At 44.4% G+C, this 24,419-nt stretch overlaps 1 protein-coding gene across 2 annotated transcripts in view; it reads left to right on the top strand.

Annotated features, from left to right (window-relative positions):
- The first annotated feature begins 218 nt into the window (after positions 1-218).
- The window catches only part of LOC138268434 (protein S100-G-like), a 59,680-nt gene continuing 35,479 nt past the window's right edge, over positions 219-24,419 (top strand). Inside the window, exon 1 of one of the 2 annotated variants that reach the window (XM_069218059.1) lies at positions 219-315. In XM_069218059.1, the coding sequence (XP_069074160.1) occupies positions 255-315 (61 nt within the window). In that variant the 5' untranslated portion in view covers positions 219-254. The remainder of the gene's footprint in view (positions 316-24,419) is intronic. The other variant, XM_069218058.1, reaches the window with a different exon arrangement.

Genomic DNA, 24,419 nt, shown 5'->3' with positions numbered 1-24,419 from the left:
CCTACCTCAATCACCCTTCGCCCACTGCCTCCTGCAACAAGTTTAACACTACCTACTTCCCCAATGACAGATGTGCCTGCCACACCCTAGTCACCCCATGTGGAGAGAAGAGAAAACTCTTCCTGGTTGCTGCACTGTGCTGTCCACATTCCTCTGACTTCCTACGGTGTCTTTGTTGCATTACGACTGGGTGCATCAGTGCTCTGGTCCGAGTTCTTTAGGGCTGGTGTGGCTCTGTTTCAGCAGTCTGCTCCATGTCCATAGCCACCCGCAGTGACTTGCTAATCTCAGCTCCTTCTTCGGTGCCTTCTCAAGGTAGCTCTTGCATTACATTTTGTTTCTTGTTTCTGACTTTCTGCCATCAATTAAGCTACTCCAAGGGCTCCTTTGGTGTCGTAAAGATCCAGGATTTCCCTTCAGGCAAGTCTCTTAGTCAAGCAGGAAATAGCATCATGTACTTGCACGTCTTGAGTTTAGAGTGGGACATCATGATAGACTTGATTTTTAAAGGAATGGGCCTGCACTGATAACCCACCCCTAGTATTGCGTAGCGGTCTCTAAAGTTAAGAACTCAAGAAATGATGGGTTGTGGTCTCCTGCCTGGCTTTGGTGTCATCCCGCGATGTGATGGGCCCTCTTGACCATGGAGAGGTCCTCTGGCTTCACAATCTTCCTTATGAGAGTTTCAATGAACCGATGAGCTCAGGGAATCCCACCAGGTGACTGTTGTTACAACAGGACCTCCAAAGTTAAAGGAGAAACAAGCATCATTTTGACGAGAGGAAAGCTGTGAGAAGGACTTAAGGTAAGTAATTGTGTAATAATTGAGGGTCCCCATGGGTGGCAAACACTCAGGAGGCCATATGTACAGAATTTATGGATCGCAATTTCCTAAATCGCAATTCCTAATGTATAAACATGTACAAATTTCAAATAGTGATTCCTAGTAGGTAGCCAATCAACCTACCTCATGAAAAATAATGAGGTCGGTTTCAGTTTGCAACCCATTAAGAATTGCAGCCATCATAGGGACGGTGGCCTGCTGAGGTCAGAAGATCACCATGTCCGTGATTGCTTTTTAATAAAGCAATCTTTTTTTTTGGAAATGCAGCCCGTTTTTTCTGAAAGAAAAACAGGAAACGTTTAAAAATATAAAATGAAATGTCTAAGTTTCATTAAAAGTAGGCAGTTGTCCGTTACCACTGCCTGCGCTTACAAAATATTGTTTTCAACATTCACAAAGGGGAATGGGTCCCCTGGGGACCCGTTCCCATTTACAAATGGTTACCACCTTCTTTGAAGTGTCAACCGTAATTTGGTTGTAAGACATTCACATACACCACTATGATTCTGTATTTGGAACTGACACCATGAACATGCCCCATCCAAATACCAAATCACTAAATACAAATGACAAATCACTACACACAAATTACAGTTTGGTAATATGTTACCGAATTGCAATGTGTGCTTTGTACATATGAAAAAGAAATGTTACTGTCGGAAAGGACCGCAAAAAATGCTTTGTACACATGGCCCTAAGTTCTCATGTCCTCTGAAGCTGGTAAAATGATCATTGTGAAGGAGGAAGGGTGGGAAATGTGGGGTGCATTAGAAAATCCAAAGGGTTAGAGACCCAAGTATGGCTCGTGCATCCTGGCTGCAGGACAAAATAGCAAAGTTGAACCATGTGGTCACACTGCTGTTTTACTTTTCACTCATTATGTTTGTATATACTCTCTCTAGTCGGGAGTTTTAGTTGCATTTCTCTTGCCAGGTTCAACTTTCATGTGTTTCTCTTTACAGCTGGCTAGTCCTACGCTGCTCTTGTACTCACCATAGCTGATAACATCTCTCCTTCTCTCATCTCTATGTGGCTCCTGCCTCATAACAAGTGTATTAATAACTGCACAAATAAGTAATTGAGGAAAGGATGTAGTGCTAGAAATGTATATATATTTATAAAAATGGTTTTGAAAAGTGTATAAAGTTGTATTATAATTGTGTTCTTATGTTAATATATTACAATTAAATTGTATGTTCAAATTATATTAAAATAAACAGGAACATTCACTGGCATAATCAGGGAAAGGGACTGATGTATTATTTATGTGTTAGCTTCCCCTAGTGGTTTAAAGCCACAATGGCAGACACGCCTGAAATATACAATCACTATTGATATCCCTCTACCTTCATTACTGCCTAACTCCTTCCTCCACAGCACGCCTTCAGCAAGCACTCCTGCAAACAATGACACTTCTCAATTCTAATCGTTTCCTGGGTACTCTATCTTGAACCCCTCTTCGCACCTCTCCAGAACTGGCTAAGCTTCTTTCTTCAAGAAAAGTAGGTTTCATACATACACCAATTTCTTTTGAAGGTATGGCATCCTGCAAATACAGGTGGCTTAAACGTCTACTGTTTCGGACTGCAGAAAGACCACACTTTTGTTGTGAAGCAAATTGTCTAGATCCCAGGTACTTTAACTAGGTGTCATCTTTTTATAGGCCTTACACTTGGTGGGAACTCGAGCAATTAATTTTTCCAAGCAGTTATAGGTATTAGAGTCTACAGCGATGATCCGGCCATCTTGTACAATTGCATCATGAGCTCAGCTGACCAGATCCAAGACTTGCTTTGTTGTGACTGCATGTCTCCAACAATGGGTCCAAACAAGCGCTTTGATATTTACAGTTCTTCTTCAGATGGGTCAGAGAAACTCACTCTTTTTGGTCTCACATCGGCATAGTAGGTCTATGCACGGCCTAAATGAGCAACAGATATCACCTCTTTCACTAAATAAAATGACCACAATCGGGAATGACATGATATCTCGTGACTCTACTAAAAAAGTGGCCATCAATTTTTCAAATTGGTGCCCTTGTACATGTTAAAGTATAGCTAATATACGTTTAATATACAGTTTCTGGGCCTTGTTTTGTAAGCTCAACCTTTCTATTAAATTTCCATTATGACACAATAACCTCAAGTATTTTCGCAGTTTTAGCATTATGCTTGTTAGGCAAAAATTCCCGAAACTACTCCACTACACTATCAAGCGTAATTATGCTGTGTTCACAGCAAAATTCTAGCACAGAACTCTGAGAACAATGCAATTTACCCCCACCTGAGTGGATGTTATTTGTAGGCCTTAAGTTTTCTGTGCTGCGTTTTTTAGCTTGAAATGTGTCCTCAAGTCCAAAATTGACTCGAGCGGATCCCTGTTGCTATCACCCTATCACCCTACCTGATTCTACAAATAAAGTCTTGGCGGCCTGGGTTGCTGATAAAGGTAGATTTTCCCTAGTACGATATGTGTTCAGGCAGGACCTCTGCACCGTCCAGCATTGTTTAAACGTATATCTGATTATCAGCAAATACACACAGGGGAAGAAGGGCTGTCTTCACCTACCTTTCATGGACCTCACCTCAGCCTTCGACTGGGTGGACAGGAGTAAACTCTGGTGCAAGATGCTTGACGTAGGAGTGGAGGCAGCTCTGGTCCACCTCCTGGCCCAAATTCACGAGACAGTGTCAGACTGCATCAGGTATGGAGCCCAAGAGGAATGCATCAATCCCATTAACATGAAGTGAGGTGTAAGATCAGGATGCGTGTTGGCCCATTCCTCTTTTGTTTATATATCAATGATCTGGATACCTCCCTTAATATGGGAGAGGCAGACACTCTTAGACTGGGATCGATAAGACTTCCAGCTTTGCTATATGTAGACAATTGTGTCTTGATGTCAAGAACTGGGATGGGCCTCCAGATGCTGTTAAATACATTTCCTTCTTACATGAGTGAACTGAGCCTACGGACCAATACTGCCAAGTCACACACTATGGTCTTAGGGCACACTCAGATCAAGCCCAGGCTACATCTTATTAACAAGGGAAAACTTAAACGTTTTCCAACCTTTATTTGTCTGCGAATCCCTTCTGATCATAAAGGAACATTATCTAATTTAATGAAGGTTCGGAACGCCCAGTTCGACCAAATAAAGGAGGGCTTATTCTGGTTCGCTGGTAAGTTAGGCTGCAAGCCATAGGATGTCATGACCAAGATATATATTGCCTGCTATGATATATGGACCTGGGGTATGGGGATACCGTAATACTGTGTCCCTACAGGCCAAAGAAAACATGTTTATGAGAAGGCTCATGTCCATCCCTAATTCTCTACCCATATTTCTCTGCCACTCAAAACTAGGCTTACTGACTATGGAAGAGAGCATGAAGTTAGGTTCCCTCGAGTTGTGGCACTATGTATGGGTCAAACAAGAAACCATTTTAAATCAGGAGATCATTACTGACTGCTTACGATTAGACAAGGCTCATAGTATTCTGTGGTTAAGATATGTATAAAAGTAATTTATATTGTTAGGAAGGCCTGATTTATTTGACATTCCAACTCTAGCTCTAAAAAACAATTAAAACAGTTTTTCTTTCTGACTGCAAGAGGAGAAAGCAGAGTGGTGGGGAAAAAAAGAGTGTCTGCCTACATTCCATTAACCTTACCTACTTTTTCCTCTTGAGCAACCACAGAGATTGTATTTGATAAGATTTACATTGAACATAGTCCATTTTCTGGTCTCATACCCCAGCAAAGCTGTTCATGAATCTGTCCTCGTACCTTGTCCTTACAGCTTGAGCTCTTTCCAGTCCACATCACTTCTTTTTCTTTTGCAATCTATATGCCATACCCAGGCAAACATATCTGCTTCCACTGCTGAGGTCACGGAACATCAGAAGATGTGCGTCTGCCCTGCTCTATCTTCAGCTATTGTACTCAGAATATATCTGCCTTATGGTTACAATTATATCTCTGCTGCTATTAGATCGAGGACACTGGTGGGAAAGTAATGGTTTTTATTGTGGAATTGTAAGTCTGCATCTGCGCAACCTATTTATATCTTGTGTTTTGAGGGGCGCTGGTTGACACAAATGCTGAGCCTGTATATATGTACTGAGGAGGTTTTAGTTTTACTGTTTTTATTTTTAAACTCTTTAACACAGGACATTGTATGGCTTGGTATTAATGTAAGACATTGCACAGAAATGTTTATATATTTTATGCCTAGCTTTTTTTTAACCGAATAAAGCTTGTTTTGATGTTGATAAAGGTGACTCGAGGACACATTTTGTACTAATATATAGAGATAAATGACAGTTTTGGATTATGCTTAATTTCGCATAATTGTGGCAAAATTTCAGATAATTACGAGAAAGCAAATTATGTGATTTTCACCACCTCTATTCTATAGATAAAAAATGTAGAATGTAGAATTAACACTACATTAATATGCACACCATTGTAAATTAAGCATAAACATAGGTATTTTGTGCTAGAGAGAATCCTAAAAATGAACCCACCAAATAAATACAAGGTTGCATTCTAGTTAAAGCTAGCTCGATCTGACTGCTAAAAAAGTGTCACTGCAAGCCTATGTTAATGGCACACACAGTTGTTGGACCCCAGAGTGGGCGTGAAGGGCAATTTAGTTTGATCCTGTTGGATAAAGGGAGCTACACATATAGAGAGTTTATTTGCTTTGGTATTTGATGACTAGTATTAATCACAGCGGCTCGAAATTTTGATGTGGCTTCAGTTTACTTGGATCCAAGAGCGGCAGGGTCAGACTGGGACAGAAAATTGGCCACGCACCAAAATAAAAGTGGATTAGATGGCTAAAAAAGCGGCGAGTGTTCGCAATTTAGGGCAGTTTTGAACTGTAGAGACATGGGTGTAAGTGTTTTCCAAGGTATGGGAGAATGCATTGATTTGAGTTTGCTGCAGGCAATGTTCGTTTTAATAGCATGGAGGCCAACATTAAAAACCGGTTCAGCAGACCATAAAACAGGTCCACAAACAACCAAAAAACCTGCCCACAGACTGACTTGTAAAACCAGCCCTTCGAGCACTGCCTGGTTGTCCTACAGGCAGTCCGACCCTGCTGAGAGGGCCTGCAAAGATACATTCTCAATATGTAATACCTTTGTCTGGCATATCTTGTCTCATGATACAGTGTTTAATTAGTTAGAAAAAACGGAGGCCCAAAGTTTTGCCTAGGAGCAGCCTGACAATGCGGGCAAATGTTGACACTGCCGAATGCTGGGGTTGCAAGTACCAAAGCTCTCTAGTCTTCATTTAACTCATGGCACTTCCACCAGGACCCCATACCTTTTGTCCCTTCATCTCATATTTACATGTTCTGTTTCACCCCATCTTTCTACCTTTGTCACTATTTGCCTTTCTTATCTGCTTCCTCCATTTGCTGTCTCTCTCTCTTTTATAGTAAAATGATTAAATATATGTCCCATTCCTCAAAATAAGCGAAGGTGCCCACCACCTATAAGGACTGGCATAAACTGTGAAATGCAGTCAAGTACTTGTCTAAAACATGCTAGGAATGCATGCAGAGTAGTAAATTAACAACGTTTTAAAACACATGTGATGTGAGAGGGGCTGAATTTAGGGATTAAATACATATCAAAATGTATATATGCATACATGTACACTCACGTACACACATATATTCACTGAAAAAACAAAGGTTAAAGGGATTTTATAGTTAAGTGAAAATGTCAGTTAAAACATACTATCCATAACAAACAAGCACACTGTGTGTTTTTTTTATGTTGCTGGGTGGCTAGTGCACAAAAATATAATTTAAAAGCTCTTGCAGGCATTATGTGGCACTCCGTCCCTGGAGCAGTGAATAATAAATGAGAGGCTCCTATCGCCTTTCATTATTATTATTAATGGGAGCCCCTGTGCCCACCAGGGGCATACATAACATGCCAAATTTTGGGCACTGCCAGGGGGGCCTCCACAGCCCCTGCAAGCTTTACAGGCAGCACCCATAATGGGTGTGTGATGGGCCAGCTTCGGATCGCCCGCACATGGACGGGACTAGTGCTGGCACTGCCACTGGTGCTCCTGACCTTCCCGGCCTCCCGTCCCGTGATTGGTGGACTGGACTATGGGCGCGGGATGCCGGGAGGTCAAATACCCCGGTATCAGAACATACAGTGTGTGGAGGAGAAAGAAGAGACGGGACCGAGGAGCAGGAGGAGGATGGCGAAACCCAAGCAGACGAGGAAGACAGAAGTCGGAGTTTGGAGACGGGGAACTCCGGTTCGTCGCAGAAAGGAGTTCGGAGGCATCCGACGGGATCCCTAATAGCAGGCAACCAGGAGGACGGAACGCTGCGCCCGCCACGCTTCTGGAGAAGCGTGGCAGATCCAGGTGCGTGGGCCACTGCCCGAAAGGAGAGAGAGTGAAAGAGTGAGGTGGGGAAGTGGAAGAAGGGGGTTTCACAAATAAGGGCACTGAAAGGGGGGGGGAACAGAGAGAGAGAGAGAGGAAAATAACTGGGGAGCACTATCACTAAAACACACCAAAATATCGTAGCACCTATAGTTATCACACAAGGCACCGAGCGCATGATCCTACAGACACAGAAGAAGATAGACAAGGCATAGACCCAGATAAGAAGAAAAAGGAAAAGACGAAAGAGAGAAAGAGAATAGCCTAGAAAGCACCGTTAAAGAGAAAACCCAGAGAAAGAGTATCATAGAAGAGAAGACCATAAGAGAATGAAAGCAAAGGAAGCTCACCAAGAAAGGAGACAGGAAGTGAGAATAATAAGTCTTACTGAGGGACCAACCCTGACCACTTACCTCTGTTGTTCTGTTCTCTCCACATACGCTTCCTGGGGACACCTGTGAGACGAGGAGACAAAAGAGAAGAGTGAAGGACAGACTACGAGGGATAAACCCTCCCTATCCACGTCCGGAGAAGATAGACTCAAATCTACCTTGACTGTAACCTACAACAACCTGCTAATAAAATCATTCTATATAGCACACGTGTGTCCTGAGTGATTCCACTGTGCCAATACGGTCACAGGGTGCTAGTGGGAGCCACAGATTTTTTTTTTTTTACAGTTAGTGCCCAGGTGCCCACCCAGTCCACTGACAACATGTAGAAATGTTGGGGCTAGCTGCAAGGTCATCACGGCTCCTACTGACTCTTCAAATTGCAACCATCCTAAGTGCTTGCGGGTGCTGGTTTAATTCCTTTCTTCCACTCAGTGGACCCAAATTATGTTCCTTGCCCAGGAGAGTGCAGGCAGGGAACATTTTTATTACATGTCTGTTAGAAATTGGGTCTCTACTTGGCAGAGGTATGCACCCGGTCCAAGTAGGGACCACAATCCTAGCTAGGGGAAGTCACAGCACAACCCAAATTATCCTGTGCTTACCCTCTGGTAGCTTGGCACGGAGCAGGCAGTGTTAACTTAGAAGGCAATGTGTTAAGTATTTGTGCAATAACTCATACAGTAACTCAGTGAAAACACCACATAAATACACCACACAGGTTTAGAAAAATAGATATTTATCTGAATAAAATACAATCAAAATGACAAAAATCCAATAAGCACAAGTTAAAATATCAATTTTTAAAGGTTCCAAAGAGTCTCATTAAGAAACAGAGGTTGTATCCTTGTAACACACAGTACCTGGGATGCATCAAAAATAACGATGCTGGGGCTGCAGAGGAGGAGATGCGTTGAAAAATAAGGTGCTGCGTCGGCTTTTCTGGCATGGCAGACGATGAGTTGTTTCTTTCTACGCTGTAAGGTGATGCATTGATTTCCAGGAATGCAGCCTTGGTTCCTCACTGCGATGTGGGGATATCTTGATGCCCAAGGACAATGTGTTGAAAATCCTAGACACAGTGGCAGAAGAAGCAGGCGCTGCATCGATCCGGTCGGTGATGAGGTGAAATTTCAGCTGCGAGGCAGGCGCTGTGTCGATTCCCAGCCGTGAAGCCGATGCTGCGTCGTTCCGGTTAGTGGTGCAGCAGTTTTCCAGCTGCGATGCAGGCGCTGCGTCGATTTCTACAGGTATAGCATTGTTTTTTTTCGATGTACGAGGATTCCCAGAAGAGGTGAAGTCTTTGTTGGCCCTGAAACTTCAGAAACAGGAGGCACGCTCAATCCAAGCCTTTGGAGAGCACTTTAGGAGGAAGACAGAGTCTTTCCAGCAAAATCAGGAGCACCAGGCAGCAGGGCAACAAGTAGGAAAGCAGTTCTTCAGCAAAGCAGTCCAGGTGAGTCCTTCGGGCAGCCAGGCAGTCTTTCTGATAGAGTCCAGGTGTAGGTCCAGAAGTGTCTAATTTGGTGAGGTCAGAGACCAAGTTTATATACCCAAAAATGCCTTTGAAGTGGGGTAAACCTCAAAGAGTGGTTTTGAAGTGCACAAGTTCTCCATTCAGCCGACTCCTGTATGCCAGGATCCCTGTGGGGGGATTATCAGTCCTTTTTGTGAGGGCAGGCCACTGGCCTTTGAAGTGTCAGAGAGAGCCCCTCCACCCTTCCTGCCCAGGGAGACCCATTCAGTCTGCAGATGAATGCATATGTGACTGAGTGTCCTGTGTTTATGGCTGTCTGGGTCGAATGGAACGCATGTCAAGCAGCACAGACCAGACGTGGATTGGAGACAGGGCTGTAAGGCACAGGTGGCAGTAAGTGCAGAGAAATGCTCACTTTCTAAAAGTGGCATTTCTAAAATAGTAATATTAAATCCAACTTCACCAGTAAGCAGGATTTTCTATTAGCATTCTGGCAATACTAAACATGACAGGGCTGCTCCTGTCAGATCAGAATCTACAGCTTAAAAGTATATGAGGGCAGTTCTAATGCTAGTCGATGAGAGTAGCAGGCCTCACAGTAGTGGAAAACTAAGTGGTGAGTTTTTCACTACGAGGACATGTAAAACACCTCAGAACATTTCCTGCCTTTTACTTAAATAGTACCTTGCCCAATGGGTTACCTAGGGCCTACCTTAGGGTTGACTTCTATGTACAGTAGAAAAAGGGGAGTTTAAGGCTTGGCAAATCGTTTTAAATGCCAAGTCAACATGGCAGTGAAACTGCACACACAGAGCTTGCAATGGCAGGCCTGAGACATGAATAAGGGGCTACTTATGTTTGCGGCACAATCAGTGCTGCAGACCCACTAGTAGCATCTAAGTTACAAGCCCTGGGCACAGGTAGCGCACTTTACTAGGGACTTACAGGTAAATTAAATTTACCAATTGGGTAGGGACCAATGTTACCAAGTTTAGGGAGGACAGCACATACACTTTAACACTGGTCAGCAGTGGTAAAGTGCGCAGAGTCCTAAAACCAGCAAAAAAGGGGTCAGCAAAATGGAAAGAGGCAGGCAGAAATTTGGAGATGAGCACCTTTAGGCTGTCAGGTCTAACACTGTTGCACTCTCCCAGGAAGAGAACAACAGTGTCCAAGACAATGTCTTTCAGGGACACTACTTTGTTCTGGCTCCTGGATATGGGATTCCCAAGGGGAGGGGGGCCACACACACACTCTCCTAAATATGATATTGGCCCAGGGGATGGAGGTTTCAAAGCTCTTCACAATTACCAATTTATTTTCACATAACACTTTCTCCTGCACTTCTATGCTGCTGTGTGCTGTAACTAACAGACGTTACTATAATTCAAATCAGTGGTTCTTAATTTACCGACATCTGAAGGATGAAAGTGAAAGGCTGATTCTGCACTGCCATGATTAGGAAGATGTAACCTACAAATACATAGATATAAAGAGGCAACTGATTAACTCGCTGAAACATATTTCCTGCCTTTTCACACCCTTGGCACAACTTTTTCCACGAGTAGGAGTGACGTCTACTGCATATGCAATAGTATGTCAACACCTACTCATTAAAAAGTAATAGTGAAAGTGTCTCAGAATATGCCAGTGGTCCAGCTTGTCATCCGGCACTATCAAATATGAATTGGATGCACAATGCACACTCCCTTGAATACCACTTCCAGAGTTTGTTTTCATTTTAATTACTTGTAATGTTTACGTTTGATATGCTCTAAAGCCCCGGAACGTCTTATTGTGCTATATAAATAGTAAAAAGGAGGGGAAAAAAACACAAATGGACGAGCACTGTCCTCCAAGGGGCTCTTGCTTTGTCATGGCTTCTGCCAAAAGAGAATACAACCAGGGCCACTGGAGTTATGTGGCAGGGGAGGACCAAATTATACGGCAGTGTTGACTAAATATTGCAACAAGAAGTGGCAAATTATGCGCCGTAATGTGGCAAATGTTGTGACAGTACAGCTTCATAATTTAGTTATTTTTAAACATGGCAACACTACCTGGGAAATATTTGACTTAATTATTGCCAATTTATCGCCCAAATAAAGCAAAACGCAGCTGAAAGATGACCAGTCAACCTTTGCGAAGGGTTTACCAGTGTGCAAGAACACGTACCATGTTTTAGTACTTTTTTATCCGTTTGAGATAGGGATATTTTTTTTGTTAAACTGCAGATAATGCAGCAGACTATGCGGCACACACGCAAATCCATAATTATGTGAGAAACCGTGCAACCGCAGAATCCATTGGCACGGAACACAATTTAAGAATTCAGCAACTCGCCCTCCGAAAAAGACTGCAGAGGCGGGAATTAAAGTCAACTTCCGGTACCTAACTGGTGGGGCCAGGGCCAGCAGGAGGGCAGGCAAGTTGTATGCAAGCCCTCAAAACACAACTCTCGGTTTCAACTTGCCCTGCATCTTGTGCAAGTGAAGTCCGCCTGAGGTAATCGTGCTGCGTCAGTAATTACGGGACGGGGCATGATGTGCCAACATATAAATGTACTTACTTGAACAACGCCACAGTTTAATAAAGAGCGGGACTCTTTCACAAGCTTCCGTTTCCAGGTAAGAACTATTTTATTTCATTTCAAAAACCAGTCCCACGAATCTGGTGCTTAATTTGTGTCAGTAATTGCAGGTGGTGAGCACCAGCGGTTTTTGGGGACCATGATTTATTTTTCAGCATTCAACTTTGACCTAGTGCCAGGGAGAGAAAGGCAAAAAACAGGGAGAGTGGAAGGGGAAGGAGGAAAACGTTAACAAAATAAACAACTGGGATGGAAAAACAACCTGCAAGACTGAGACAGAGAGAGACATAACGTCTAATCAAAAGTAGGCAGCTTTGGTGTTCTGCAACCCGAAAATTCCAGGTGTGAAACCTTCTACCCAGGCTGTTACAAAATGGGTGCGATGGGGCAGTATATAATCTTTTTGTACAATGAACAGATCGGAAAAGGGACAGAGTGAAATGCGGGGTTCCACAAGTAGGGTGGCACTCAGAAGCAGAAGTGGGATGGAAAAGCAATGCTCAAAGAATTTGTACATGTCACACACAAGGGAGTAGCCACAAAATTAAAATACCTCCTACTCTGAACCAACCTTTCATTACGTGTGAGCAAAAGCAAGCAAGCCCGACCCTTCCTAGATTAGATCCTTCCACCCACCCATCTAATAATTCATTCTAACAACTTTCCCTCAACCCAACCATAAACCCTTCCATCCTTTTATTCTTTCGTCCACCATTTCGTCATTCCATCATACATGTGAACACATTCATTCATCATCCTTTTACTCACCCAAACACTCTTTTGATCCTCCATCCCTCTCCCCCCACCAATCCATGCGCATTCCACCAATCTAATGTCTATTCCATTGACCCATGCACCCATCCTCACACTCGTCCATCCATTCCTCCCTTTCACCCATCCCCACCCTACATCTGTACTGCCAAGCACTCTTTCGCCCTTCCTTCCATGCCTCCTTTCTCCGGCTGAACCTTCTGCATTCCTGCAGACAGAGGAGGGCAATAAAAAACACATAAACATTGTCTAGGGATTAGCTTATAAGGCCATGGAGTCAAGTGGCAACCCCCACTTTACCTGCAAAAGCGGTGACTAAGGCGCCACTGCAAAAACTATACAACTAGTAATAATCATAGAATAAACCAGAGTACGACCAACATCCGTCCGTAACAGGGTTATATGTTGTTTTGTCCCTGAGCTCTGAAGCACATGGAAGCTTTTAAATAACCGAGGCTGCCCTTGTTAATGTTCTGGCTTTGTTGTAGGTAGGACAGGGCGAGCCATAATCACTCCATAACTGGGACATCAAACTTACATCGAAAAGGGTGGATCCAAGCCATCTTATTCTGAATAACCCCGTAGACTAATTTTTTACAAAAAGGATACATCTCACAATGCTTTTTGTGCATGCTGGTTTAACTTAAACACATATTTTTCTTCTTCCATGAGTGTAAATGATATTTGGGATTCAGAAAGTTTATTTCTGCACACATAGAAGATTTTACATGGCGGGTTTCAGTGTAAGTAAATCTCCTGTAGGAGGGGAATTTGTATTCTAGCACTGAAATGCCCTGGATGTTTAAACACCCACGACGGGACGTGTTAGAGGATCTAACGAACTCATTTCTAAGTCCTTTCCATGCTGAATGAGTTATAGATGTGCTCCAGACAAGGGCCAATGTAAATCCCTTTCCAAGGTGGGAAGCGGAAGGGAACAAAAGCTACATCTAAAAATATTTTGTCAGTGGAAAACAAGCAGCAAGATTGCAAGGGCATTTGCAAGTAGCTCTTTTGTCCTCCTCCGAATATATATGTGTGTGTGTTTTTTTTTTATTGAGAAGGCATCCTCAAAAATGTACCAGTTTTATGTCTGGAAAGCTGCGACTAGCACATGTTTCCTGGTGTAACTAGAGAAAAACTGTTTCGAATTCCAAAACTAACTACATCCCCACTCGTGTGATGCAGCAAACACGAGGGTGCATATTTATGAGGTGGGGAGTGAGGCCTGGCTCGATATTACCATTATTCGACGTTTTCTACCACATGGCGCAGGTGGGAGGTTTCACTGTGACGTGAGTAGCGTCTCTAAGTTCTTACTTTGGAGAAGAGAAGGCATGTCTTTGGCGGATTTTCATAAGCACCAAATTCGACTCCCATGGCGCTTTTGTAAAATGTTCATTTTGAGTCCAAAGACCATCATCCCATCAATCCCTTTGGATGCACTTTGAACGTCTTACCTCTTTCTTCTGCCATGTGTAATTGACTCTGCTGCCCTGGTGGGCCTGGTCTGAGTATATACAACTTAAAAATAAATAATTTTCCTTAAACGGAGAGTGTACAGAATTAAAAGTGTTGTGTCTGCCGGTTTTGTTGTTGCTTGTTGGAGTCCTATTGCACACGAATTGTTGCAGCACGGACGTCTGAGTTAATATACAGTTTAAAGGACATTTCGATATGAAAGGAATACCATTGTTGAGAGTCACAATTGAAATGAGTTGTTTACGCCCTCTCTCGTCTCTTATTCTGCATCCCCCAAAAAATACTTAGTGGAACATAGTGACACAGAATTAGGACCCCGCCTGACTGAGCTACCTCTCAGGTTAGACACATCTGATGTTCATTGGCTTTACATATCAATGTCATTCCTCATATTACACAAACCTAATAGATACTAGCTCTTGGCTGGAATTCTATATCACATATCTTAGGGCCAGATGTAGGAAGCCGTTTGCATGGTGCAAACTGCAAAAATCGCAGTTTGCGCCATGCAAACAGCCTAACGCGATGCTCATTCACAAATTGCGAGTCAGTACCGACTCGCAATTTGTGAATGAGACTTGCAAATAGGAAGGGGTGTTCCCTTCCTATTTGCGAGTCGCATCGCTATTCGCAGTTACCACCAGTGTCACACTGGTGGTAACTCATTCGCAAAAGGGAAGGGGTCCCCAGGGGACCCCTTCCCCTTTGTGAATGTGGGCATAAAGGTTTTTTCAGAGCAGGCAGTGGTCCGATGGACCACTGCCTGCACTGAAAAAACGAAACCAAATGGTTTCATAATTTTTTTCATTTTGCAACTCGTTTTCCTTTAAGGAAAACGGGCTGCAAAATTAAAAAAAAAAACTGCTTTATTGAAAAAGCAGTCACAGACATGGAGGTCTGCTGACTTCAGCAGGCCACCATCCCTGTGAGTGCAGGGACTCGCTATGGGGTCGCAAAAAGCGACCCACCTCATTAATATTAATGAGGTGGGTCGCTTTTTGCAACCCCATAGCGAGTCGCAGACGGTGTCTGAGACACCATTCTGCATCCGAATTTGCGATTCGGAAATTGCGAGTCGCACCGACTCGCAATTTCCGAATCGCAAATTCGGACCTTGCTACATCTGGCCCTAAATCTTTACAGATCTGGGCCTCACACAGCAGATACATCTTTTAGGTGTCACTGAAAATTAGGGTTTAATTGTAGACAGAGGGCTATCTAAGAGATTACATATATGGTTACCTTTAATGGCAGGGCTATCCTCAAGTGACACATAACTTAAAGGCTTGGTAAATTGACAGCAGAGCTGTCTTTTGGCGTGCATCGAGCTTGCTGGTTCGAGCCTCTGACAGCATAGATTTTGTTAGACCTGGCATCCTTGGTGTGTTTTTTCCCCTAACGTTTTGCCTTCAAACCGCCTGTTTTGCTAACTTCGTTTTTGCTGGCATTAGGCCTCTGCGCACTTTACCACTGCTAACCAATGCAAAAGTGCCAGTGGTCTCTCCTTAAAAAACATGACGGAATTGGCTTATACCCAATTGGCCTATTTAATTCTCTTGTACGTCCCTAGTAAGGTGGTTTTATATGTACCAAGGACCTGTAAATTAAGTGTCATTAGTGGGCCTGAAGCACTGATTGTGCCACCTGCTTAAGTAATCCTTACAAACATGTCTTGAGCCTGCCAATGCAGCCTGTGTGTGCAGCTTTAAACTGCCATTTCGACCTGGCAAAATGAACCTTTTGTCAGACCGAAACCTTCCTTTTTAACACATATGTAATTCCTGGGATAGACCCTGATCAGCCCCACGGGCCGGTTACAGTGTATGTAAAAAACATGTGATAAGTTTTATATGTCCTGATAGTGAAAAACTCTTAAATTCGTTTTTCCATACTGTAAGGCCTGCCTCTCCCATAGGATAATAGTGACGTTACCTTATTACATTTTATCAGCTGTAACAGGTAACCAAATGATGTTTGGTGTCTTTGGCATTGTAATGACAATTCTCCTCTTATAGTAAAATCGGATTTTAAATTACAATTTTGAAAATGCCACTTTTAGAAAATCAAAAAGAACAAGTTATGGATAGAAACTACACAATGTCAAACACTCACCCCCAGTACAGAGATCTGGGCCTCAATTCATAGTTTTTTTGCCACCCATGCCATTTCAGTTTGGACCCAGCCATATGCAAATCAGTCTTGACCCTGTTCCCTATGGGAACAGTCCAGCCCAAACTGCCAAGCCAGGTCCTCCCTGGACTGAAAACAAGCATCCTAGGACCGGTTTCAGGGTATCATCCTTCATCAGTCAGGCTGGCTTGACTCCAGTGGCATGGGGAGCAAGGGACCCACGTCTGGGCATACCCTTCTCACTTGGGGTGACAAATGCAGAAAGAACAAGCGATGGACGGAATGCTGAACAATGTCAAACATTCACCCCAAGTACAGATATTTGGGCCTAAATCCATTGTTTTTTTGCCACCCATACTATTCAAGTTTGGACCTAGCAATATGCAAATCAGTCTTGACCCTGTTCCTCATGGGAACAGTCCAGCCTGAACTGCCAAACCAGGTCCTACCTGAACTGGAAACAAGCATCCTAGGACCAGTTTCAGGGTATCACCCTTCATCAGCCAGGCTAGCTTGACTCCATTGGCATGGGGAGCAAGGGACCCACGCCTGGGCATTCCCTTCCCACTAGGGGCAACAAATGCAAAAAGAAAAAGTGATGCTGCTTTGCTGAAGCCACAGAAGGAATGGTTTCTTACCTGTAACTCCAGTTCTCTCGTAGGGGTATTTCCATGATAGTCATAAGCACTGAATAGTTCCGCGCGCCTGCGGGGACCCCGGAGCACTGTTGTGTAATATATTCTGAAGTGCAATCATCAGCTCCTTGACAAAAAAGGTCTGTGAAAAACACTTAAGAATAACAATGTGCAGCCTATGTGAACAGCTACACAGGCCAAATTGTTAGAAGAAAAAACTGTTGTAGTGTAAATTCACGTTTAAACCTCAATTTATTCTATAAATACATAAATAAATACATTCTCATATTTTATTTACACCTCTCATGAGAATAAAACAATGTAGGGCAGTGTAGCCCATAGGCTGCCATTATACAGAATGAAAATAGAGCTGTGCCTTTAAGAAAGTAAAGTCTTCCTGTTTCCCATCATGCACAGCAAAAGGCAGTTGCCTCAGTTCTTTTTTGGAGGCTAGTAACCTGACATGAAGAAACAAAACATTTGTTGGAGTACCAACCTCAATAATATTCATGTTCTATGTCAACTCCACCGGGGAGGAGGGAGGGTTGCTTATGACTATCATGGAAATACCCCTACGAGAGAACTGGAGTTACAGGTAAGAAACCATTCCTTCTCTCGTAGGGGATTTCCATGTATAGTCATAAGCACTGAATAGAGTAGCAAGCCCATCCCCATAACCGCGGTGGAGTAGACATAAGAATACTGAGAAAACATGAATCATGCAAACAAATTCTTGAGCAAGGCCTGTCCAACCTGCGCATCTGCCCTAGAGTCTGTATCAAGGCAGTAATGCTTAGTAAAGGTATGGACCGACCTCCAAGTGGCAGCCTTGCATATTTCTGCCAAAGGGACATTTCTCATCAAGGCTACAGTAGCTGCTTTCCCTCTGGTAGAGTGGGCTTTTGGCCTACCACCAAGTTCTCTCAGCAGGAGTAGCTGGATTCTGAAAGAAAGTTGGTAATGAAATTGTTTGGTTCACATGGAAGTCGGAGACTACCTTAGGTAAAAATTTTGGATGAGTTCTCATTACCACTTTCGCAGAATGAAAAAACGTGTAGGGTTCCTGAGCACAAAGGGCCTGGATTTCGCTGACCCTACGCGCTGAAGTGATTGCCACCAGAAAAGCAGCTTTCCATGTGAGATGCTGCAGCAATGCCTTATGTATCGGCTCGAATGGCGGCAGCATCAGACGTGATAAGACAACGTTCAGTTCCCATGGAGGAGAAGGCTTTCTAATGGGAGGAAAAACCTTCTTTAAACCTTCTAGGAAATCCTTAATAATCGGAATCCGAAAAAAGGAAGTTTGTGAAGGACTCTTTCTGTATGCCGTTACCGCCGCCAAGTGAACTTTTATTGACGACAGTTGTAAGCCTGATTTTGCCAAACTTAACAAGTATGGCAGGATAGATTGTTCTCCACAGGAAACCGGGTCAATGTTGTTGTGTAAACACCAAATGCAGAATCTCTTCCACTTGCTTGCATAGGCTGATCGTGTGGAAGGGCGCTTTGCTTCCTTCAGAATTTCCATACAGTCCTGAGGTAGGTTCAAGTGTCCATATTGCACTATCTCAGGAGCCATGCTGCCAAACTCAACGATGAGGGGTTGGGATGAGATATCTGCCCTCTGAACTTCGTGAGAAGGTCCGGACGATATGGTAGCCTGATGTGTGGTTTGAGTGACCGGTGAAGAAGGTCTGGGAACCACCACTGGCGTGGCCACTCCGGAGCAATTAGGATCCTTTTGGTCTGAGCATTGGACAGCTTCTGGAGGACCGCCGGAATCAGGGGAAGCGGTGGAAAAGCGTAAAGAAATGCTCCTGACCAGCTTATCCATAGGGCATTCCCCAATGTCCCTGGATGGTAATATCTGGAGGCGAAGTTTTGGCATTTTTTGTTTTCTGGGGTTGCGAATAGGTCTGTAGAGGGGGTACCCCAGAGTGCGAAAATGGAACGAACAACGTCGTCGTGTAGCACCCATTCGTGGTTCTCGTCCATTACCCGACTGAGGGCATCCGCTTGAACATTCTGGATGCCGGGCAGGTGAGTTGCCACTAGCGACAGGTTCCTGGCTAGAAGCCAATGCCAGATTGTCTGAGCCTCTCTGGATAAAATTCTGGACCTGGTGCCTCCTTGTTTGTTCACGTAGTACATAGTGGCCACGTTGTCTGTCTGGAGAAGGAGAGTTTCCGTTCTCAGAGAGGGAAGGAAGGCTTTGAGCGCAAGGTGGACTGCGCGAAGTTCCAGCAGGTTGATGTGATAGAGACTCTCTCTCTGTGACCACTCACCTTGGACTCGAAGATGTTCCATGTGCGCCCCCCATCCGAGCAGTGACGCATCTGTTACGATGGTTTGAGATGGAGGCCGTTGTTGGAACGGAATCCCCACCAAGAGATTGCTGGGTAAACACCACCACTTGAGGGATTGTAGGGTGTGAGGAGAAAGAAGGACTTTGTTCTCCCAATCGTCCCTCAGTTGACACCACTGATCCTCCAGATTTTCCTGCAATGGTCTCATATGGAGGCGAGCATTGGGAACCAGATGGATACAAGACGCCATCGAGCCCAGTAGAGAAGCTATTATTCTTGCAGTGGCTTGAGGTCTTTCCTGCAGTTGTTTGCACTTTTGGAGAATCGATAACCGTCGTTCCTCCGAAGGAAACACCTTTCCTAGCCTGGTATCTACAATGGCCCCTAAGTAATGCAACCTCTGAACAGGTGTTGCTGTAGATTTCAGGAGATTGACTTGAAGACCAAGTTTTTGCAGCAGTTGTAGAGTCCATTCGAAATGTTGTTGTGCCTCGAGACAACTGGAGGCCTTTATGAGCCAATCGTCTAGATAGGGGTAGACGAATATTCGCTGTTTCCTCAAGTGGGCGGCTCCTACCGCCATGCATTTGGAAAAAGTTCTCGGCGCTGATTTTAGGCCGAAAGGTAGAACTGCAAATTGGTAATGGCGTTTTCCGACGGTGAACCTTAGGAATTTTCGATGTTTCTTGGTTACTGGGATATGAAAGTAAGCGTCGCAAAGATCTATCGCACAGAGCCAGTCGCCCTGACGTAGATGTGGGTAAATTTGGTGTAAGGCTAACATCCTGAATTTTTCTTTGCGAATCCATTTGTTTGCTGTCCTCAGATCTAAGATGGGACGAAACTCTTGTTTGTCTTTTTTCAGTACAAGGAAATATCTCGAATAAATCCCCTTCCCTTGTTGGCTGATGGGAACGGGTTCTATGGCTCTTTTTTGCAATAGGATATTGACCTCTAACTGTAGAGCTTCGAGATGGTGGTTGGCTGTTTTGGGTGGAACAGATGGTGGAGAACTGGTGAATCTGAGAGCGTAACCATGTCTCACAATATTCAATACCCAGGCGTCTGTTGTGATGCGTAGCCACTCGTCCAGATGATTTGAGATACTTCCCCCTACCGGAGTGGATAACGGAGGAGGGGGAAGCAAAGATTCAGGGCTTAGACGTGGGAGCCTGTCGAGTTGCCTGAGTTTGAGGTGTTGAACGACCCCTTGTCGACCTTCGCTGAGTGGAGAAACCCCTTTGATGCTGCTGTTGTTGCTGCTGCTGGGGGCGCGAAGACATCCAGTGTGGCGACTGATACCGGTGGGTGAAAAGTCGTCGTTGATATGGCCGGAAAACCTTTCTTTGTTCTTTCGGTCTTTCCATGCCTACCACTTTCAGGGTATCTAGTTCAGCCTTCATTCTAGCCATCTCGTCATCGGCATGAGAACCGAACAAGGTGGAGCCCGAGAAAGGCAAGTTTTGTATTCTCTGCTGCGCTTCAGGTTTGAGTGATGTAAGTCTCAACCATGCATGCCTTCTGAGCGCTATCCCGTGTGCACAATTGTGTGCGGATAGCACCGAAGAGTCAGCTGCAGCACTTATAATTTGGTTAGAAACCATGGCTCCCTCACCCACGACCTCCAGGAAATCTTCCCTTTTATCCTTAGGAAGATGTTCCACAAACTGCATTAAAGAGTCCCAGAGGGCACGGTCGTATCGCCCTAATAACGCAGTAGCGCTGGCTGCCTTCATCGTGACGGCTGCAGTAGAACATACTTTTCGTCCTGCAGCATCTATCTTTCTGCTCTCTTTATCTGGAGGCGAAGAAGAAGACGGTGAGGTTGAATGCAGTTTCTTTGCCGCTACTATGACCACCGAATCAGGTACTGGGTCCGACCTCAAGAAAAGAGGATCTTGTTCTGGTGGACGATATTTTTTAATAAGTCTGGAAGGAGCAGACTTTGTTGCGGCCGGTGCAAGGAAAATATCCATTGCTGGTTCAAGGAGACCTGGAACCAGTGGAAGCAAAGGTCTGGAAGATGTCCTGTGATGCAAGGTCTCAAAGATCACTGACGTCGATGGGGCAGGTACCGCCAGCGGGATGTTCAGCTTGGTCGCCCCTCGTACTAAGACCTCCTGGAACGTATTCACATCATCTATGGGGGACACTCTCGGGGACGGTGAGTCCGATAGGGTTGGAGAGTAGTCCTGTGTAGACGAAGAAGAACGCCTGTGATGTGAATGCTGAGATCTCTGTGATTCATGACGGTGCCGAGAGGAAGAAGAGCGTCTAGAGGAATGTCCCGAACGTCTTACAGACCGCGTTGGAGTCCTCAAAACAGACTCTGAAGGAGGAGCCGGAAGAGGCGCCGTAGGTGTTACCGGCATCTGTTGCAATGGTGATTGTCGAGGAGAGAGTTGTGGAGACGCTGGAAGGAGGATGAGTGAAGCCGAGGATTCTGAGGTTGTATAAACCCTTCTAGGTCTTTTTGATTGTCTCGACGTCGACACACTCCTCGACGTCGAAGTACGGTGACGGCGAGTGCCCTTCGCCGTCGATTCTTCTCGCCGTTGAGAATCTCTCGACGACGACCTTCGACGTCGCCGTGATGACGGTGAACGCCTACGACGTCGAGCACCCCTCGACGTTGATCGCTCTCGCCGTGTCGACGGCGAGCCGGATTCAGATCTCCTCGACGTGGAATGTCCTCGCCGTGTCGACGGTGACCCAGATCTCGACGGCGAAAGTCCACGCCGTCTCGACGGCGAAATCGTCGTCGACGGCGAGCGATGTCTCTTTCTCGCCGGCGAACCACTCCTCGACGGCGAGCATGTTGGCGCCGTTCCTTGCCTCGACGTCGACGCCCTCGACGTCGTCGGAGACCTGTGCCGTTTTTGAGCCGGTCTGGTCGGAGTTATAGAGGAAACAGTGTGAGCCCTGGTAGAAGACTGACCTTCTCCTCGCTCTGTGGTAGAATGACCACTTTTCCTCCTGTCCTCTTTCGCCTGGAGTCGGATCTTCTCCCTGTCACGAAGGGTCCTTCTGGAGAAGGTTTTGCAGATGTCACACAACTCCGGTTTGTGGCTGGATGGAAGGCAAATTATGCAGACCCGATGTGGATCTGTTTTGGCCTTTTTTCTGCCACAAGAAGGGCATTTGTCAAACAGTGAAGGCATTTCTGAAGTAGAAAAACCTCAAAATTCTGTCAGAATCTAACCGAAAAAAAATAGAAAATGATCACTCAATGTTAAAAACGTCGAGTGAAATTGAAATTCAAAAGATTTTAAATGAATTTCTGTCACAAAAGGATTTTGTGAGGTAGAGCTCAATGCTTCAGGGTCCTGTCAGAAAGGAGCCGGAAAAAAGAACTGAGGCAACTGCCTTTTGCTGTGCATGATGGGAAACAGGAAGACTTTACTTTCTTAAAGGCACAGCTCTATTTTCATTCTGTATAATGGCAGCCTATGGGCTACACTGCCCTACATTGTTTTATTCTCATGAGAGGTGTAAATAAAATATGAGAATGTATTTATTTATGTATTTATAGAATAAATTGAGGTTTAAACGTGAATTTACACTACAACTGTTTTTTCTTCTAACAATTTGGCCTGTGTAGCTGTTCACATAGGCTGCACATTGTTATTCTTAAGTGTTTTTCACAGACCTTTTTTGTCAAGGAGCTGATGATTGCACTTAAGAATATATTACACAACAGTGCTCCGGGGTCCCCGCAGGCGCGCGGAACTATTCAGTGCTTATGACTATACATGGAAATCCCCTACGAGAGAAGTTATATAAGGCTATGCCCCTTTATCCCTTTCACTTCCAAGACAGATATCTAAAGTGTCATCTTCTTTGCAGCACCAGTTATAACACACAGACCAGAGAAATGGAAAGTTAACCCAGAGAAATGGAAAGTTAACCTTCTCTGGCCTTTATTTTGAAAACTGTCAGAAAACATGAAGCTTCTAAATTAAAACCGTAGCGATTAAGCTTTACCATTTGAACAGCTTTTCAAGGCCCTACCCCTATTGTTGTGATCATTTAGTTAATTTCTCCACGTTCCTGAGCTCAAACATTTGAGGGCACACACATCACACTATAATGCTATTAAAGTGTCCTAAAAAACTAGATATTTTATGTTTTTTTCTCTGGCAGCAGGACATTTGGAAGGAGGGCAGTCATTAACTATTGAGATCTGGCAGGACAACTGTTGCCTGGCCTTTTAACCTACAACAATATTATTCTAGAGCTCTCTGCTTTCATACAAATACATATCCATTCCCAGGTATTTACCTGTAATGCTTCACAATACCATGCAACATTTTGTTAAAGCCAGGCCTACTGGCACTGCCAACGCATGTTTATTTGGTGTTTAATATGTACTTCGTTCCGAGATGCAACTTGTAATATTACATTAGTTTCCAGGCAGGGTGGGAGATGGAAAAGTCAATTTATTAAATTAGTCATTTGTTAATAAGTCCTGGTCTGTTCAATCTGTTTGAAGCTGAAGGGTGCCCGAACCCTGAATCATTTCACGCAGTTAATATAGGGTTATGTTCTACACTTCAGCCTAGCTTAGTAGCCTGTAGTGACTTAAAGGAGCATTCCTGATGAAATGTGCTGATCTCCAAGTCAGGAGTTCCAATCTTGACAAGGGAGGTTCATCTTTCGCAAGCATCATAAAATTGATAGCACAAACATTTGGCACATCTTAAAAGAAAACATGTTATTAGTTTCAGGGAAGGTTGAAGTTGTGAAAGGAAGAACACACCTGTGCTTTCGAATGCATATGGAAAGCACCGCTCTCTGAGTCATCCTAAAATTGGGGTATTATTGGAGGGTTGCCACCTTTCTTTGAGAAAAAAACCCACATCCGGATGTCCCTTAGAGAGGTACATTGAAAGGAACAATCTCTGCATCACAAAGAGCAGTGAATGTTAACAAGCTGGGCCTAGGGAAGGCTAAGGGTCCACATTTCACTGCCTCCATCCTGGCGGACTGTATTTATTAGTTTCCGCACCAGGGGTACCGGTAAAATACAGGTTAGGCGGCAACCTAGGTATGAACCATCAGCTTTGATGGGCATGAACAGGTGATAATGTTCATTTTCGGGGACACCCTTTCATCTTAGAGCCTTTAAATATCTGTCATTTGCAGTGTCAGGTGCCCCTTACCACCTTCTTCAGGGTGCCCCAACCGTTTGTATTACACCACCATGCTGAGGAGCTTTCCTCCTTGCTGAAATCCACAACTGAAAGGTGGCAGGCTGACCAGAGCCTGCGTGCCCCGCCCCAGATGTCAAGTGTTAACACAGTGTTTTGAACAAGAATGTAGAAGAGCTGGTATTCACTATACAGAGTACCTGTTTGCTTCTGAAA

The sequence above is a fragment of the Pleurodeles waltl genome, chromosome 12 (genome assembly GCF_031143425.1).
Source record: "Pleurodeles waltl isolate 20211129_DDA chromosome 12, aPleWal1.hap1.20221129, whole genome shotgun sequence".
Lineage (NCBI taxonomy): Eukaryota > Metazoa > Chordata > Amphibia > Caudata > Salamandridae > Pleurodeles > Pleurodeles waltl.
Note: the sequence above shows the minus strand (reverse complement) of the source record. Positions and strands in the feature narration are given on the sequence as shown.